Source organism: Fundulus heteroclitus, chromosome 13 (assembly GCF_011125445.2).
Source record: "Fundulus heteroclitus isolate FHET01 chromosome 13, MU-UCD_Fhet_4.1, whole genome shotgun sequence".
Taxonomy (NCBI): Eukaryota; Metazoa; Chordata; class Actinopteri; order Cyprinodontiformes; family Fundulidae; genus Fundulus; species Fundulus heteroclitus.
In genome coordinates, this window is record NC_046373.1 from 32,967,697 (window position 1) to 32,986,255 (window position 18,559).

At 39.6% G+C, this 18,559-nt stretch overlaps 1 protein-coding gene across 1 annotated transcript in view; it reads right to left on the bottom strand.

Moving 5' to 3' along the window:
• phf14 (PHD finger protein 14) overlaps positions 1-18,559 on the bottom strand; it is a 151,995-nt gene that overhangs the window by 20,199 nt on the left and 113,237 nt on the right. The window contains exon 17 of the mRNA XM_036145607.1: positions 13,578-13,696. Coding sequence (XP_036001500.1) covers positions 13,578-13,696 — 119 coding nt within the window. The remainder of the gene's footprint in view (positions 1-13,577; positions 13,697-18,559) is intronic.

Sequence of the window (18,559 nt, forward strand, 5' to 3'; positions counted from 1 at the left end):
TGTCAGTGATGGTGTACACGTGTTGGCGTCTTTATCCGTTTTTTTACTTACATGTGCCTCCTTAATGTGCAAGATGAGTTTAAAGCAAATAATATTCTTATTTAGAAAACATTTAATCTCCATTCAACAAAGTGTTGTATTCCAATGTAGAAATTTATAGATGATCAAAAGCACAGCTTAGAAAAGTTATTCAACAAATGTTTATTTTGCTTCCTGATGAAATGGCTAAATAAAGTTCATATTTATTTGTCGTTATGTTCTCCAACCAGTAAAATGTCACCTTGCTCTAGGGCAGAGCCCTGAAGCATGAAGCTTTTCCTGCTTCATGTAAATAAGCAGTAGACCAGCATACAAAGCTAAGAACAGATTCACAACACTCAAAAGATACAGCAAATGCAAAGAGAAGTAACTGTCTCTTAAGGAGCAAAGCAAAGAGAAAGACAAAATGTTTTCAAGTGGTCATGTTTCACATTGCTTGTTGTGTACTCATACTTACCCCAGGAAAGAAATATGAAAACCCTTAAAATAAATTCATTTACTGCAGAAGCAAGACCTCACACTGAACTATTTAGAAACCTCCAACCTCTAGTACACACAACCGCTTGCGAAAGTATTCATACCCCATGAACATTTCCACAATTTGTCATGTTACAACCGCAAACATAAATATGTTATATTGGAGTCATATGTGAAAGACCAACACAAAGTGGTATACAATTGTGAAGTAGAAAGAAAATTATACATGGCTGAAAATATTTTGACAGACAAAAAACTGAAGAGCGGCATGCAAATGTATTCAGCCCCCTTTCCTCTGAGTGCAACCAATTGCCTTTGGAAGTTGCCTGATGATTGCAAATGGCTGAATAGAGTCCACCTATGTGTAATAAGAGGATATTGCGGAGCAAACAGCATCATGAAGTCCAAGGAACACACCAGGCAGGTCAGGGATAAAGATGTGGAGAAATTTAGGGCAGACTTAGGCTATAAAAAGTTTTCCCAGCTTTGACCATATCACAGAGCACTGTTCAATCCATCATCCAGAAATGGAAAGAGAATGGCACAATTGTAAACCTATCAAGACAAGGCTGTCCACCTAAACTTATAGGCCCAACAAGGAGATCACAGATCAGAGATGCAGCCAAGAGGACCAAGAGCTCTAGATGAACTGCAGAGATCCACAGCTCAGGTGTGGGAATCTGTCCACAGGATAACTATTAGTCGTGCACTGCACAAATGTGGTCTTTATGGAAGAGCAGCAAGAAAAAAGCCATTATTGAAAGGAAACTATAAGAAGTCCTGTTTGCAGTTTGCCAGAACGATGTTGGAGACACAGCAAACGTGTGCCAAATATGGCAGTGGCAGCATCGTGCTATGGGCAATCTTGGAAGAAAATCTGTTAGAGTCTGCAAAAGACTTGAGACTGGGGCGAAGGTTCACCTTCCAGCAGGACAACGACCCTAAACATAAAGCCAGGGCTACAATGGAATGGTTTAAAACAAAACATATTTATGTGTTAGAAGGGTCCTGTCAAAGTCCAGAACTAAACCCAACTGAGATTCTGTGGCAAGATCTGAAAACTTCTGTTCACAAACACTCTCCATCTAATCTGACTGAACTCGAGCTGTTTTGCAAAGAAGAATGGGCAAACCTTTCAGTCACTAGTTGTCCTAAGCTGGTATAGACATACACTAAAAGACTTGCAGCTGTAATTTCAGCGAATGGTGGTTCCACAACGTATTGACTCAGTGGGGATGAATATTTTTGCACAAAGCCCTTTTCAGTTTTTTATTTGTAAAAAAATAAATCATGTTTCATTTTCTTTGGCTGCTCTTTCACATAAAAAAGTCTTCTTCTATGCTTCATTTTAAGATTAAATATAGAAGTTATCTTCTTCTACACATTGTGCTGTATATGCGCACCTAGCTTGTGGCCTGTACTTCATTCATTCTCGCAAACATGCTCAATTGGCGGAAATCAGGGAAACTGTCAGGTGAGACATCTAAGGTCAAAGTTAGTGATGAAGGAGGAGAGGAACCAAGAGAGAGAGAGGAAACTGAGGCAAGAGAGGAGAGAATTGCAACGGATCTGGGAGAAGAAAATGAAATGAAGAAAACTGCAAAGGAGGGAAGGAGATGGCAACAAGGCAAAAGAGGTGAAGAAGGTAAACACCAGATGGGGAATAAGGAAAGGAAATATGATGAAAATGATCTTGGTCCGGGCTTCACTTGGACTGGTCATACAGACAGCTCAAAGCCGCAGTGTGTGTGTGATGTGCTGTGAGGTTCTAGCAAACAGCTGCATGAAGCCTTCTTATCTACGATGCCACCTTCACACAAAGCATGCTAATGTCATTGAAAAGCCCCTTACATTTTTAAATGAAAATTGGAGGAGTTGCAAAACAGCCAAAAACAACTGCAATTTCATTCATATGTTGGGTCTTCAAAAGACAGATTACGGGCTTCATGTCTTCTCAGCTACAGAATAGCAAGGGAGGGGCTGCCAGCTGCCAAAGAGATAGTGGGATGGGTGATTGGAGAGAAAGAAGTAAAAAAGTTAGACATGATTCCAGTATCCAATAACAATGTGTTGCATCACATTGGAGCAATGTCTGAAGACATCATGGCTACATGAGGTCTTTCACACCTGTGTGAAAGAAAGTGAGTTGGCAAATATTTTACCTTTACCTTTTTAAGGCACGGTACATGCTTGGGCATTTGCACTGACTGGGCAAAATCAATGACAGGGAAGCACACAGGGCTTATAGCTCATATCAGGAAAGTATGTCCATCCATTCACTGGTTACACTGTAGTGTTCACAGGGAAGTCTTGGCAGCCAAAAACATGCCAGCTGATACTTGTAGACCTGAATGATCCTGTGAAACTGGTGAACTTCATTAAAGCTCGTCTGCTAAGTTCAAGACAGTTCACACAATGAGATGGGCAGGGAAAACAAAGCATTGCTGTTTTTTGAGGACAACCTCAAAAAACTGCTTTCATTGGGTTTCATTTGGGTTGCAGTCTGCATGACGACAACTTTCTGAAGAGGCTTGTCTATCTGGCAGACATATTTTCTGCTCTGAATGAACTGGATCTAAGTCTGCAGGGAGTCGGTGTTACCTGGTTCAACACACACGACACGATCGAAGCCATGATGAAGAAACTGCTGTTCTGGGAAAGCTGTGTGAGTGAGAACACACTCCTGTGTTTCCCTACGCTTCATGAGTTCCTGGGGGAAAATGACGTGCACCTTGGTGAGCGTGTGAAAAATCTCATTATTGAGTACCTCAACCAAATCGCTAAGCAGCTACGGAAATACTTCCCACCTATAGACTCATCTCAAGTGTGGATTCGCAACCCATTTGAAGTTTCCCTCCCGGACCCACAGCTGTCATTTCACGACCAGGAACAGCTGATTGAGCTGTCATCTGATGGGGCACTGCAGTTGCAGTTCAAACAAAAGCCACTTGTAGATTTTTTGGACTGCGTCAATGCCATCATACAAAATCCTGGCAAAGCAGGCCTTGAGAGTTTTGATAACCTTCGCTATAACATATCTATGAGAGGCTGGTTTCTCCACTCTGGCAGCAGTTAAGACTAAACATTGGCACAGACTAGATGCTATTGAGAAAGATTTAAGGCTGAAACTGTCTTCAATTGCACCAAACATCGGAGACCTGTGCCAAGATGCAGGTCTGCCCGTCGGTAAGTATTGACATTGCTATAAACATAGGAGCTGATTTCTATTTTGGGCCTCGGGTGCCCAAAATAAATGAATACCATCATATAAAGATGCCACTTCTGAACATCTGACTTTACAAAGAACTTATTTGTTTCCTAATTCATGATATGCAGTCTATATTGATGGCCATTTACGTCAATACATGGAAAATTAAATTCGGGACAAAAGTTTTATTTAGAAGATTAAATTGAGTGACACGGTCTCTGTATCAATCACACAGCACATACACACACGAACAACGTTGCCCATGGTGCTGTGACTCTCAACTGGCTACAAGCACTGATGCGCATATCATGTCCACACTGCTACCGCCACCACTGCTGCTGATGGGAAAATTTGTGGTAGACGCAATTTCTTGACTACACTCACGCACAGAGCTGTAATACTTTTCATTGGATAATATGATTCACATAGGTGGAGTTCATTTTAAAGATGCCCAGTTTTAAGGGCATATTCAGACAGGAACATTTTTTAAATAAAATCTGAGAAAACACCAAAGTTACTTTCAAAACAATTTTTCGATGAAGAAGTTTTTCAAAGTTTAATTTCTGGATTGCATTTTTTCCCAAGATTTCCATTTACAAAACATTTTCTTGGCTTGCAACAGTAATGAAACAAATTCATTCCATATATTTTTAAATGTCTACTTTACATTTATGAGTTCAGAATTTCTGTGAACTTCTGAACTGTAATCCATCACATTATCTCTCCCTGGAGTGTAAGAATGATGTGAAAAAACTAAAAAATGTTTACAATTGCTGCAAAGATTGGTGCCTTGGAGTCTATCTGTCTTCTGCGACTGTCACAAACATAAATGTGGGACTTGCTTAACTGCACAGCGAGCTGTCCAAGAATTGCAGAAAGAACTTATCAGCGACAAACTCTGCATGTGGGCTTGTTGTGCAATAAAAATACAATTACATGTGGAAAAGCTCTCCACATACACTGCTGAGTATGGTGGTGGATCAGTGAATCTGTGGGCTTATTTTTCTTCCAAAGACCCTGAGAAACTACTGTTAGAGTAGATGCAGTTGGGATTCAACCTTTTGGTCAACAAAGGACTTTATTAAATTTCATATGCTGGACTGCATGGTATGAATTCCACCCCTGCTCAACAGCAGATTGTCTTCAGTCAGAGGCTTCTTCAGATCAGCTGCAACACTGACTGATACAGGAAATCCTCTATGGTGATGGCCTACAGCCATCACCATCTATAATGACTCTAGAAGAAACATGGATAATGAAAGCTCCTGCAATATCTTATTTCCCTTCAAGGATATGAGATATTGTATTATTGAACTGAATGAATTGAAAAAGCTTAGATTAATTAAGGAATCAAAACACAAATCCATGTCTCGATAGATGACATTGCCTCATAAGATCTGGCTTTTGCAATACCTGACACAGAACACTTCACGCTAAGTTTTAACAAAATGAAGATGTTGTTTGGTTAGAGCATCATCATCACAGATGAAGAATGAATGAGAGCAGACAGCAACTCAACCCAAACATTTAAGAGGGAGGAGAACAAAAAACTACAGGCAGAAAGAGCTTCCAACAGGTAATAACAAAGTAACAAACCTGCAGCCATATAGAAAAAAATCAGTCTCAGTATAGATATCTATTTGTTTCATGCGTTAGATATTTGTTTGTGCATAGTCATTTACAGAAATGATTCTGTACAATTTGAGAAAGAGTCTATACTTTCTTTGTTATTTATTACTCTCAAATCTAAAACACTGGAAGAGAGAGTTCTGCACTTTCAATGTCTGTAATTCTCATTCAACAATGTAGATATAAGTAAACTGTATCCAAAGCAGAGAATTTTCATTCAAATCCAATAAACCTTAAATAATTTACTGTAATATAATAACTTAACTGTTTTGCTAAACAGCATAATTAAACGACAGCACTCTTGTCCATTTTCTCTCTAAGAGTAAATACCTCACTGAATGTTAAAATTGATATGAAAAGTCAATTTGAAAAGAAATTTATATTTAATAGATTTTTATCCAGGGACCACTTAACATTTACAGGGCGTTATAACCTTTCAATTTTCCTCATAATTGAATGTTTCATTTTTGTGACTCAGCATTTCTAACATGCCTCTTCTAATTTACTTCCTCTGCACCAGCATCAATCAGCCCCTAATTTCCACAAAGAACAGGCTCAGCAAGGAAGAATACCCCCTTCTAATGACAAATAAAAAGAATAAAACTGTTTTTAATGAAACACAGAGGCTACCACAAGCTATCTTATAGCGTAATTTGTTGACGTTGACAACAAGCAAAGAGACTAAACAAATCCTCCTGATAGGATTACCCGGAAACTCCACTGTTACAGGTAATCAAGTTCAATTGTTTTGGGGTGCCATTCAGGTGTCTCTCCAGGCAAATCAGAGTTGGGGTTTAATATTTAATATGTTTGTTGTTCTCATGAAATAAAAAAAAAAAAACAAATAAAAAGGATGTCAACAAAAGGCAATACTTATCAACCTACATATAAAATAAAACACCCCCCAAAACACTCAGAAGGCTGAAATGTATTGACAAACACAAACATAATGCTTATACAACAAAACCAATCAATTCTTCAACTATGATTCATGGAGAAGTTACCTTTCAATTTAGTTCAGAAGGAGAAATCAACTCCATGTTTTATCAATTGCAGGTTTACTGTTCTCAAGGATTTAATTTTCTGGATGACACCAGAAAGAGTATAAAGATCATCTTCTCTGCTTCCAACTGGAACGATTTTTGACAATGACAACAGGGTGTCCCCAGGGAAGTGATGGGTGGGACGGATGTGGAATCTGAGGACGCTAACTTAATTAGAGAAAGTGGGGTGTGTTAAGTTTGGGTGCAGTGGATGATTAAAAGGAGAGCAATCAGGTTATCAAAGTAAATTAGGCCTTGTAAGAAACTTTAAATGGATCCCTGAAAACTTTTTGGCCTTAAACCTTTTATTTTCTTACTTCTTACTAAAATGTATTATTGGTGACACTAAAGTCAATTTCAAATTCATATTTGCTTATTTTTCCTTTGGGCACCATAGTTTTACCTTTGCAATGCATTCTAGGATGAAGACCTCCCTTGGCTGCTCAGCTGTTTGTAGTCAGACATTTTTCTTAAAGAAGTCATTACCTGGAAAGCATACTTTTTCATGTTAAAACTTGTGTGTTGGTGTTGGGCCTCAGTTAAAGTAAGTGACTTGTTTTTTGTGTGCGGACTCTTTGTACAAACCAGAAAAACCCACAAGAGTGTGCTCTCCACAAAGGGAGATTTTGGTGCTCCTCCTTGATTTACGTCACTTGTGGAAGGATGCTAACAGAAGCCATGCACGCCTCTCGTCAGCCAACTGAAATTACTAGGTGTGTCACCGCCACTAATGACTTGTGTTAAAAATATAGATGTCCAAATGTCGCGCTCATGTCAACTGCTCTGTTGTTGGTTGCCAAAATAAACCAAATGCAAATGTTTTCAGTTTGCCTGCATCTGTGGAATAAACTACCATGGAGCAGTGGGTTAAGTTAATCTTTGATAACAATGTTCCGGTGACTCTGTCAGCAACTCTGACCTGCGATGGACTGGCGACCTGTCCCGGGTGTACCCTGCCTCTCACCCATTGACAGCTGGAGATAGACACCAGCTCCCCTCACGACCCCAATAGAGATAAGCGTGTTGGAAAATGGATTGCTCCCAAACATGATTAGGGTCCAGAGGGAATTCAAGGAAGTTAATTAGGAGAGGCAAGGATAGCTACAGGGGGAACCTGGAACGAGTGCTTCCAACAGATTAATGTCAAAGGTTTGGAAAAGCCTAAGGATCATCTTTGGCCACAGTGTTGACCAGGGGGCAGTGCCTGAGTTTGGAGATAGCGACTGGGCAAAAAAACTCAATCTCTTCTTTAACAGATTTGACTTTGCACCTGCCGCATACTCACCTTCCCTCCAAAACACTGACCTGCTGCTACACACCACATCCTCCTGTGTCCTAACATCTTCTGCTGTGCCTATCCCCACCCCCTCGCTTCTCAAATGTCCTCACCCTCCTCCACTTCTTAACTCCTCATCACATCTGAACAGATAAAGAGAGAGAAAGACCAAGCTTGTAAGACAGCTGGACCAAACGGTATTAGCCTCTGAATGTCCAGGCACTGTTCCTACCAATTTTGCACTATACTTCACTGCATTTGTAACCTGATCCTCAGTCTACTTAAGGTACATTCCCTTTGAGAAAACCTCTTGCATGGTTGCAGTTCTCACAACTGCTCACCCAAGGGAGCAGAACAACTTCAGGACAGTCACCCTCATCTCTCACCTTATGAAGACAATGGAGAGGATTGTACTAAAATACCTTGAGTCCCTGACAAACTCTGAACAGGAGCCCTTCAGTTGGAGTATTGTCCAAAGATGGGGAGGAGGACATGGTCATACATGCTTCAACTGTTTTTTTTTACATGTTTGGACCATCCAAGGAGCACTATGATGTTCACAGATGTGATAGCAGCACAGAGTGCTCTTCAGGTAACTGTCCTCTCCCCTTTCTTCTTCACGCTACAATCAGACTTCTGATACAACACTGCCAATAATCACCTACAGAAGGTCTCTAATGGTATAGCTATTGAAGGCTGTCTCTGAGGCAAATGATGTGCACTGGAACCACAAAACCATCTCCATATCAATATCAACAAGACTGAGGAGAAGGTGCAGCCTGCCTGCAATGGGGGCAGCAGTCCACTGCAGCAGGCTCTAACACAAAGAACACTCTGCTGAATCAGTGCAGTGTGAATATCCATGCTCAAAAGTCAGTGGTTTTGTATTTAAAGTCCTTGTCGTTGTTCTCACCATGGCTAAGTTAAAACTTCCTCGTAAATCCCAAATTTTACCTTACAGGTAAATTAACAACTTTTTTAAACCAAACACTCTTTAGAGACTAAACTTAATAGCTTTCCATGTATATAAAAAGAGAGAAAGCCTTGCTAAATTTATGGATCTGACCTAAGTTATTAAAAACAGCACACTTGCCTGTGTATAGAAAGCTGAAGTGTCCTTTATCTTCTCTTTTATTTCCTTCAGGGATGGTTCATGGTTTGTAAATAGTATAATTATATTTTGGTTTGACCTATTCTGTTCCGGATGGTCCTTAATATCAATGTTGTTGCTCTTTAGTTTACCTATTCCCTGCATTTCCTCAGTAGGACGAACAAAATAAACTGTAATCAAAATCAATCAATCCGTCTCTTTCTGATCGTCCGTTCATATGTGTTTTCTTTAATGCAGACTGTGTTTGATTATGTTATTGTAATATATAGTATATAGTAAATTATGAAAATTGTACAATGCAGAATCAAATTCCTTGTATGTGCGCACAGACCTGCCAAATGAAGCTGATTCTGATGTTCTCCTATAGATGATACACTTGGCCCTGTCTTTCAGTGTTTAACCTGATCTCTCTTCTATTGGCTGAGCTTTTAATGTGACTAGCTCTATGTGCTTTGTCCTATAGACTCGAAAACTGGCTTAGAGCTTATCTGTTTAGCTGTGTTTCTCTCACAGTTGAAGCCATTAAATGTCTACTACTGTCATTAACTTTTTAGATCCATGTCTGTGTTTCTTTTTTGTGGCTGCTCTGTATTAAAAAAACAATTGGTAGTGACAGGTGGATGATCTTGCTCAGCCTGGTTATTTTCATTTCCACTGTTGCTATATGCATGATCAGTATCAATGACTGCCACAAAGTCAATGAAAGATACAAAGCAATCGATTGCTCACTGTCGCTTTTTGGACATTCAGGAGGTGTGAATGCTGCAAGTCAAATACTCAATGCAATCCACTGGGTACCCTTTGATAGAAAACTGTTGAACCAATTTTAAAAATAAACTGAACTTGATTGCATTGTTTTATAACTAGGATCAATTTAGAATGATGGTAACTGACTTAGAATCTGTCTGTGTAATTAGATTGAATAGATCTTTTTTTGTAAAGTGCCTGATGATGTGTTTGTGCTAATATGGATTTGTTTGTAACCAAGCATGCGACTATAAATTATTGACAAACATATCTATGTTGGCTCATCGGTTGTTAAGAGTCTGAGATGAAGCTCTTGAATATTATGAATTGTCTTTCCAGCTTGGCATAGTTTTAAGATGTGTGTTTTTTCCTTGCATTTGAGGTTAGATTTTTTTTTCCAGCATGCCTGGTAAAGACCAGATAATTTTTACTGGGCTGTAAAACTATAGCAAGTAGAGTGACCAGATCTAAAAAAAACCAAATGAGGTATATCAGAATAATGTGGGACACATTACCAACACCATGATAATGTTATACATTTTAATTTAACACAGCTTGTCAAGATTTTTTTAGGATGAACCCGGACACAGCATGCACACACAGAGCTAGTTTTTAGGAGTGAGTTTATTGAATAGTGTGGAAGATGGATGATGATGGAACCCAGAGTCTTACAACAGACGGAGGTGTAGGGTGCAGAAGCTGGCTGCCAGGAGGCGTGTTGAGAGACTGACAGGGAGGAACTCTGGAACCGAAGACTTGAGACCAGGACGGAGCATCTGAGCTGAGGACTTGGGACCAGAACATCGGAGCCGAGGACTTGGGAACAGAACATCGGAGCCGAGGACTTGAGACCAGAACATCTGAGCCGAGGACTTGAGACCAGAACATCAGAGCCGAGGACTTGAGACCAGAACATCAGAGCCGAGGACTTGAGACCAGAACATCGGAGCCGAGGACTTGAGACCAGAACATCAGAGCCGAGGACTTGAGACCAGGGGTCCGTTCTTCGTACGTCGCTAACTCAGTTAGCAGGATTTCATTGTTGACGATTTGGCATGATCTTGGATCGTTTGGTTCTTCGAAAGACATCCTGCACTTGTTGTCATAGCAACATGTGCGCCAGCTTAAGCCTGCTTGAGAGCAGGCTTATTTCATGTAAACAAGATTAGATCACGGCTTTATAAGCGGAGGAGATAGGGAAGTCTGCCGTAGCCATGTCCATTTTTACGACAGCAACCTGTTGCGGAAGGTGCAAGAATAATTTGCAGAGTTTTTCGAATTAATCGCGTATTGCGCAGGTTCCTTTAGCGCAGCGCGACAGTGTAATTGTAGAGAGATTTTTCTTGGTGGATGTTATAAACAGACAAACACATCATTTAACAGTGGCTTTTAAAGAGGAAAAAGTGATGTTGGAGTCATAAATCTAAAATATTTAAGTTATTTGTATGATAGTTTGCTTTTTATTTTTATTATATTCAAGTGTGAAGATTTGTTCAGGCCATTTTATTGTGAAGTTTAGTTTTACTTTGAAAGGCTTGCTTCCTGTCGAGCCGTATATTGTATTAGAAAAAACTATGGATGGATTATCTAGACACGGAGCAATGCAGTTTTACCGTGTAAGCTGTGTATGACTTGGAAAAGGAAGATTTAAATTTTTTATGGATAAAGATTTTTTTTGTTAAAATTCCCAGTTTGCACGTGTCCTTTACTTCCCGTCTCTAAGGAATGACACTGGATCTCTTGACATAACAAGTGCCTTTTTAAAATAAAGTGTAATAATTAAAGGCTACCATTTTGTAGAATATTCCTGTATTTCACTTTTACTTGTCCCCATGTTCTAGTGGGTCCAGTGGAGGCTCTGATATAAAAGAACAAAGTAAATATGAGATTATTAAAATGCAAAAATTCATACTGTAGAAAGTGATAGAAACATCTACCATGGACAGTATTTACGCATTAATTTGTCTGCTGATTTTTGCCAACCCTCTCTCCTGGCTTTAACAGATTTTGAGGTGTTTTAATTAATGACTCAAATTCGGCATAACCTTCCATTAAAAGCTCCTGTTCTGCTTGGGAGAAAAACTGTGGGCATTCTTTGGCTTTTGCTGAACAGCCAATAGCAGCGTTGCTGATCAATGTTTCTACTATCGATACATTTCCCCTTTTAAACAAACGCATGAACGCGCAGTTGTCTCAGATAACTCAATCCAGCGATACTAATCATAAACAACAGGTGTGTTTGAAGAACCCAATTAGCCGGATCATGATTAGCCGGATGAAATCATCTTGGATGTGTCATTTGATCTTGGATGTTTTAAGCAACGTACGAAGAACGGACCCCAGAACATCAGAGCCGAGGACTTGAGACCAGAACATCAGAGCCGAGGACTTGAGACCAGAACGGCTCACCAGGAGTTGAGAACAGGAGTTGGAACTTGAGTTGGAACAGAGCTGAGCTGGGTCTTAGGCAGTGACTTGAACAAAAACAAAGTTGGAGAAAAGTCTTCTGGCTGACTGGAACAAAAACAAAGTTGGAGAAAAGACTTCTGGCTGACTGGAACAAAAAACTGAGCTGACACAGGATTCTGGCAGAAACTGAGCAGGAGTGAGCACTATGGACCGGCAACGAGAACAGAATGAGGTGAGTCTTATAAAGAGGTGAACACAGGTGGCAACCGATCAGGGGTAATTGCAGCCTGACAGGTGGAACCAATCAGGCTGCGCAGGGAAGAGAAAGAGGAAGGGAGGCTCAGCATGCAGCCTACAAGCTGCATCCTGACACAGCTTGCACAGTATATTAATCAATCTCTACTTTGCCTGTTTGTGTACAACAATGAATCATTACAAGCTTCTAAAAAAAACTTTGAAGTGTAATTGTTTATATAAAAAACTGTACTAGTTTTAACATATAACACTTTTTTCAAGGTTATTAGAAAATGTTATTAAACTTCGCGTAAAGTTAAATATTGTCCAGTTTAATTTTTGGCTGCTGTACGTTATGTGTCTGGCAGGTTTATTTGGGTTTGATAAATTACTAGTTCACAAAGTGGCTTTTTCAGTTGTGTGTTTCTTGTGAAACACTTTTACACTTTTACAGTGTCACTTGACGTCTTTGGCAAACTTCACAAAAAAGCTCCCAGAATCACCTCTCACCACCCTCACCCAGTTATAAACTGTTCCCCAGTCTTTGTTGTAACTGTATTTCCTTTTCTTACATACTATTGTGTATACATCAAAATCTTTTTTGTTTTATTTTATGAGCATCCTGCTGCGCCTGTTGATCATGACGTGGGGCGCTGCTGCATATTTTGATTGACAGCCAACTTAGCTCTTGTCTGTGAAGATAACTGTGGCTCTGTGTTCCTTTCAAAAAATTGCCTGTCGCATAATTTTTTTGACTGTTCTGAATTTGACCCAGTCAAATGTGGGACATTGTTTCAATCTGTGCGGCACCACAACAGGAGTGAAAAATGTGGCACGGTCCCGCACAAATCAAGACATCTGGTCACCCTAGATACCAGACGTTCTCCCTTTACCTAAAGACTATGTACAGGAAAACTTTAAAGCAATCATTTACCGGAAAATGCTGATAGCAAACACTTATACTTACAGTAGCGTATACTTCATTGTCTTGTAGGACCAGATAATCCAACTTTTTCTCCCTTACCTACATCACAATTCAACTGTGACAATTCAACACAAGCTCAAACAATCTAGGTGAAACAGTGAAGTGGAGCTCAAAATAAATCTCCAGGATAACATTGGTGTCACATGTGTCCATATCCAATTTTATACATCTAAACATAAAACTTCCTTTATTTATGGACAGCTTAACTTAGATTCTACTAAAAATGTAACTATTGCCAAACATTGCAGCCAAACCTCAGACTTAACTTACCACAGCTTGTTGGACATTAAAATGCAAAAACCTGGGGTTAAAAATGTCAGCTTGTTTGTAATAATTGTTTCACCCTTTTAAAGGTCCTTAATACAATAGATCATTAGTATAGCCACGGCATTTCTGCACACCCAGGCCATTTTCACTCACCTTGGATGATGATGTGTCACAGTCCTGGCAGATCCAACCATACCCAGTCTGCTTGGGGGATTTCTTCAGTGGGGGGTCCAGACACCCGAAGTGATAACAGAGCTGGCACTCATCACACCTGAGACACAGAACAGGAAGGGCACGTGTAATGTGTCACATAAATAATGCTGCTGCCCTCCTTCAATCAAACGAGCAGTTCTGGAGTGATGATGGATGATAACAAGGCAGCAAGCTGTCTCCCATGAGGTTTTGCTAATGTATTTCTACCCCTCTTTAATCACTGAACTCCCTTGACTTTACACAGCCATGTACTGTTCAGTGGGTTTTCTAAGTGTCCTGATAAATACAGGTCTTGTTAGTGTCAGAGAAACGCTTGTTACATCTTCAAAGGCTGGACTGTTTCTTCAAGCGCATGAGAGGCATGAGAAACACAGCTCAACACCTATTAAAAACACCAAGTAAAAACCTGCCATAAAAAACAATACACACAAAAAAATGGCATAAAGAACTTTAGCCCACACACGGTAGCTAAAATTCTTGAGACTGTTTATATAAAGGATAAAACGTGTTTAAAGAAAATAACTATGGATCGTTGAGGTGAAAATTTCTCTCATTTGCTCTAATCCTTCATTAAGTTTGTCATAAAATAACTCTGTTAATATGCTTTTATTAACAGATTTTCTCAGAGAAAAGAGAGGGTAGAAAAATCAATGAATCCAAAATGTATGGTTTTGGGAGGACTTCCATGCTTCAGCTCATCACTTTTCCCTCTTTGCCAGCACTGTATTTATGCACTTTCTTTGACAACACCTCCGTTTGGAAAATTCAGGCTCCATCCAAATACCCTTAATAATAGCTCCTAGCTCCTGCTCCTTGACCTTTAACGGGTTCAACAGGAATAATTCTATAGTGGGGAGGAAAGAAGCTTTGGACTACTGTGCTGAATTCGGACAGCCTTTAACTCCGATGTCATTACGTGAGGGATGACTGAACCTATTAACATTTATTCTCTGTGAACTGATGATTGGTAGAGTTCTGGAGAATCAATTACAAGTCTTTTGACATTTTATTTTGGATGAAAAACTACAAGTTTGTATTGGAAAATAAGCTAATTGTGATGTTTTGGCCTGTCTGTCTGCTTGCTATTACATTCATCCTACACAGGTGCAATCAAGTTTATCTAAAGCACCAATGAGGCCTCTCCTACGGCAGCTTAATCAAGCTAACAACCTGTTTACCTGCCTATATATACTGGAATTCAGCAGATAGGCAGCACCAGGTTATCCAAGCCTTTGGTGATCTACGAAGATCTGTCCTGACATCCTGATAATCTCATCTTGCTGCTCTCAGCCTCGCCAGGCTTCTACTTACTTAAAAAGCAATAAGCATTCTAACTTTAGAACAAATTAGAATTTAAACTCGACTGTAGCGACCATCAACCACCTCTTTAATCGCTTCTGGGTGCGGGGAATCCTGGTTCTGATGCACTTACAGAATGATGCCCAGACTTGGAGATAAGTGGCAGATAATCCCAATTATTGAATACAGATTGCAGATGAACAAACAATCCAAAATCCCAAGTGGTGGTATTTGACAACAAGTGAGATGGATAGTTGATTATGTAGAGTGTGGATATGGCAGAACTTAACCAATTGGTTTATTCTGTGCCAAAGAAAGCAGAAAATAACGTATGACTTCCTGTCACCCAAACACTCTCTGCTCTCTCACTGCTAACCTATATAGGTTTTCCCTCTACAAGCCATTAGTAGTAGAGCAAAATATAGGTCAGTGTGTCAACCTGCATGCAAAGAAAACACTATCACCCAAACCAAATAATTTAGACCTAAACTATACCCAAACACCAAGAACTATAACTGGCTCCTACATTGACCAGCTAAATTACCTCTCATCCCACATCAAATGGAAGTACCTTACTTTACAAACAAGAATAAACAAAATAAATAAACTGAACTTAAAGTGCAGCAAAACTCAGTAACATCAACACCATTAAGATACAACTTACAAATACCAAACAAAGAATGAGTGTAGACAATTGTAATGGATATTAACTGATTTTGTGTTTTTCATCATATCAGTTTAAATTTTTCATAATTACACTTATTACAAAGCAAACACATGATATAACTCCAAAAAGTATGTAATGACAAGGTTAGTGTAATCAACTTCAATAATAGAAACGTACCTTGCATTTATTGGGAATTTAATGTTTCTATAAAGCTCCAGCAACAGCAACAGTTATCTTGGTATGAAACAGAAGCACCCGTTTTATATAAAAACTATGACACTGTCCTTTATGTAAAATAAAAACTCTTTGTATACAAACTGAAATGTAACACGTTGAGTTTTGTTTAAGTTTTGTAAATGTGTCCTTAACCTATGGACCAATAAAGATGATCAGGAAGCTGTTTTTCTTTCTTCTTTTTTTAACTGGGGCCGAAATCTTGTTGCATTTGAGTTTGTGGACAGAGTACTTTGCTTCAAAACAGGGTTAACCTGGTTTTACAAAGATACAATTGTCATAATCTGGGTTTTGTTTTGGTTTGTTTATTATTTGATCAGCTGTTCCTCTCTTCCACCTCAGGTTTTGCTTCTGTTCTGTCTTGTTTTGGATTCTTCCGCTTATGTACTGTTTTAGTTTATCCGGTCTTTGTATTAGTTCTGATCTCCCTTCTGTGCTCTGTTTAGTCTTAGTTTTATCTTCTGTCTTAGGTTTGTTCTTCATGGTTATTTATGTTCTAGGGTCGGTTTAGTGTCTGTTCCTTTCCACGTGTTTTCTGTCAGCTTGTTTCCTCCTGAAGCCACTTCCCTCCCTCTGATTACCTCCACCTGTTTCTAGTTAATTGGCTCACTCTCTCTCCTTTGTTCTCCTGCCTTTTTAAGTCTGTCTCCTCTGCCACTTCCCTGCCAGTTCATCGTCAATTCTTGTCTTGTTATATAGTGTCTTTCCTTGTCAAGCCTCCAGTGAGTTTAAGTTCCACGTTTTCCTTTTGCTTGTTATATCTACCTCTGGATTTTGGACTGCCATTTTTGTATCATTTTTGGATTATGATTTTGACCACTGTTTTGCCCATATCTGCTCATTAAATCCTGCTTCATCTCAAACCTCTTTTGTCTGGTCGAATTCTGGGTCCTCCTGGTTCTGAGCCTCCCATGACAGAAATAATGTTTCAAAGACACTTCTCCTAAAAAAAAGCATACTTTCATAATTTCTTTCTAAGCAACAACCTGACATCATACATACAGCTACAGAAAGTCAGTAAACATACATCTTTCTCTGCTCAGGATCTCTGCTGATGGAGGAGTTTACAAAAACAGCAGGCAAATACTGTCTTGTTTCCTCTCTGTGATGATATGTTCTTTTTGATAATTGGGATGCATGCTCTCTTTGCTGTTCTGATTAATCTGTTGACAAAAGTCAACATCAGAGGTCTGTTTTCCCGCTTCATGAAGAAGCATTTTGCTTTGCAGCTCGTAGTCACTATTGAACAGTCATGCTTTAGTCAGGTCTCTACAAGTACTTTGCTCTGTTGAACTTTGTGTTTTTTGAGTTCACACTGCTCTCCACCACCATTCTATGATCACTTTCAGTCGAGAAGAACTAATTAACATTAGACAGTCTTCCCTCTAGACGTTTTTGCTTAATTTTTCATGGACCAACACTTCACTAAGTTCTTGGTTGGCGCTGCAGCTGCATTCTATCGGATTTACTTAAAACTCAGACAAGGTAAACATGCAGGCGCACTTTTGAAGCTTTGGCGAAAGAGAATTCACATAGCCTTGACTTCAATACACTTTGCTAATGTCTGCTCCCTGGCTGACAAGACAGATGAACTGCCAGTCCAAAATAGGGACTTCTGCGCATCTGCTGACCTCTGTTTCACCAAAACATAGGCCAGCGAGCACACCCCGGACTGCGCACTACCAATGACGGAATTCTCCAAGCATACCGCAACACTGAGCAGTTGGGGAAAAGAAGAGGAGTTGGAGTCTTTATTTACATAAATGAAGGTTGTTACACTGATGTCAAAGTATTAGAGAAGACTGATAGTCCTCATCTGAATTAATTTTTCATAGACTGTAAAACTTTTTATTCTCCTGGGGGTTCTTGTTTGTTCTACCTGGTGTTTCTTTTTCCCACCACAAGCCTGCACAGCAGAGGCAGCAAAACAGATGACTGAGCTGATAACAAAACTGGACGAAAAAAACAGATAAAAATTTTTCTTGGGGGTTTTAACTTGTACAAATCTCATGTTGTGCTGTGCAATTATAGTTTTGTAAACAAACAAAATGAGATTTAAAGATCCACCCGGCATGTCGAATTCTGTCGGAAATATGCAACAGTACAAAGCAGTTTTTTGTCCCACCCCCTCATGGCTGTTATTGTTGGAAACTAGAGGCACTTAACTTTCCAACAAGGGGTCAGCGGTTATTCTCAGATCCATTTTCGGTGACACAATTTCCTTCATGCTCCATGCGTAAAATCTGTAGACATGGCTGCGTTGAACTAAGATTGCCTCACGCACGGCCACAAGCGCAGATTGCTGCATTTGTTCGTGAATCTTTTCGGTGTTGTTTCTTTTCTTTTGTCATCATTAAATATAATAATGGCACAGAAGAAGAACATTACTGTTTGGGAAGCTTTGGAGGAAATTTGGCAGACCAGTGACGGAGAAGTCGAAGAATCTTCAGACAACAGTTTGGATTTTGAAGTGGAAGAAGATGAGGAAATGCTTCTAAGAGACCCAGTTCACAAGTAAGCTGTGCTGTAACTTTTTTTTCCAGCATTACATTAAGTGTCTGATATTTTAGAAAGAGGGCACATTAATACAGTAGGAAATAATGCTGATCTTGTAATCAGAAAACTTTGCACTGAATTCCCTCCTCCACCAACCCTCCAGAACCACCTCCAGAATAAAGGAACCACATATACTTATGTGGCATCGATTGAAGGATTGTTATA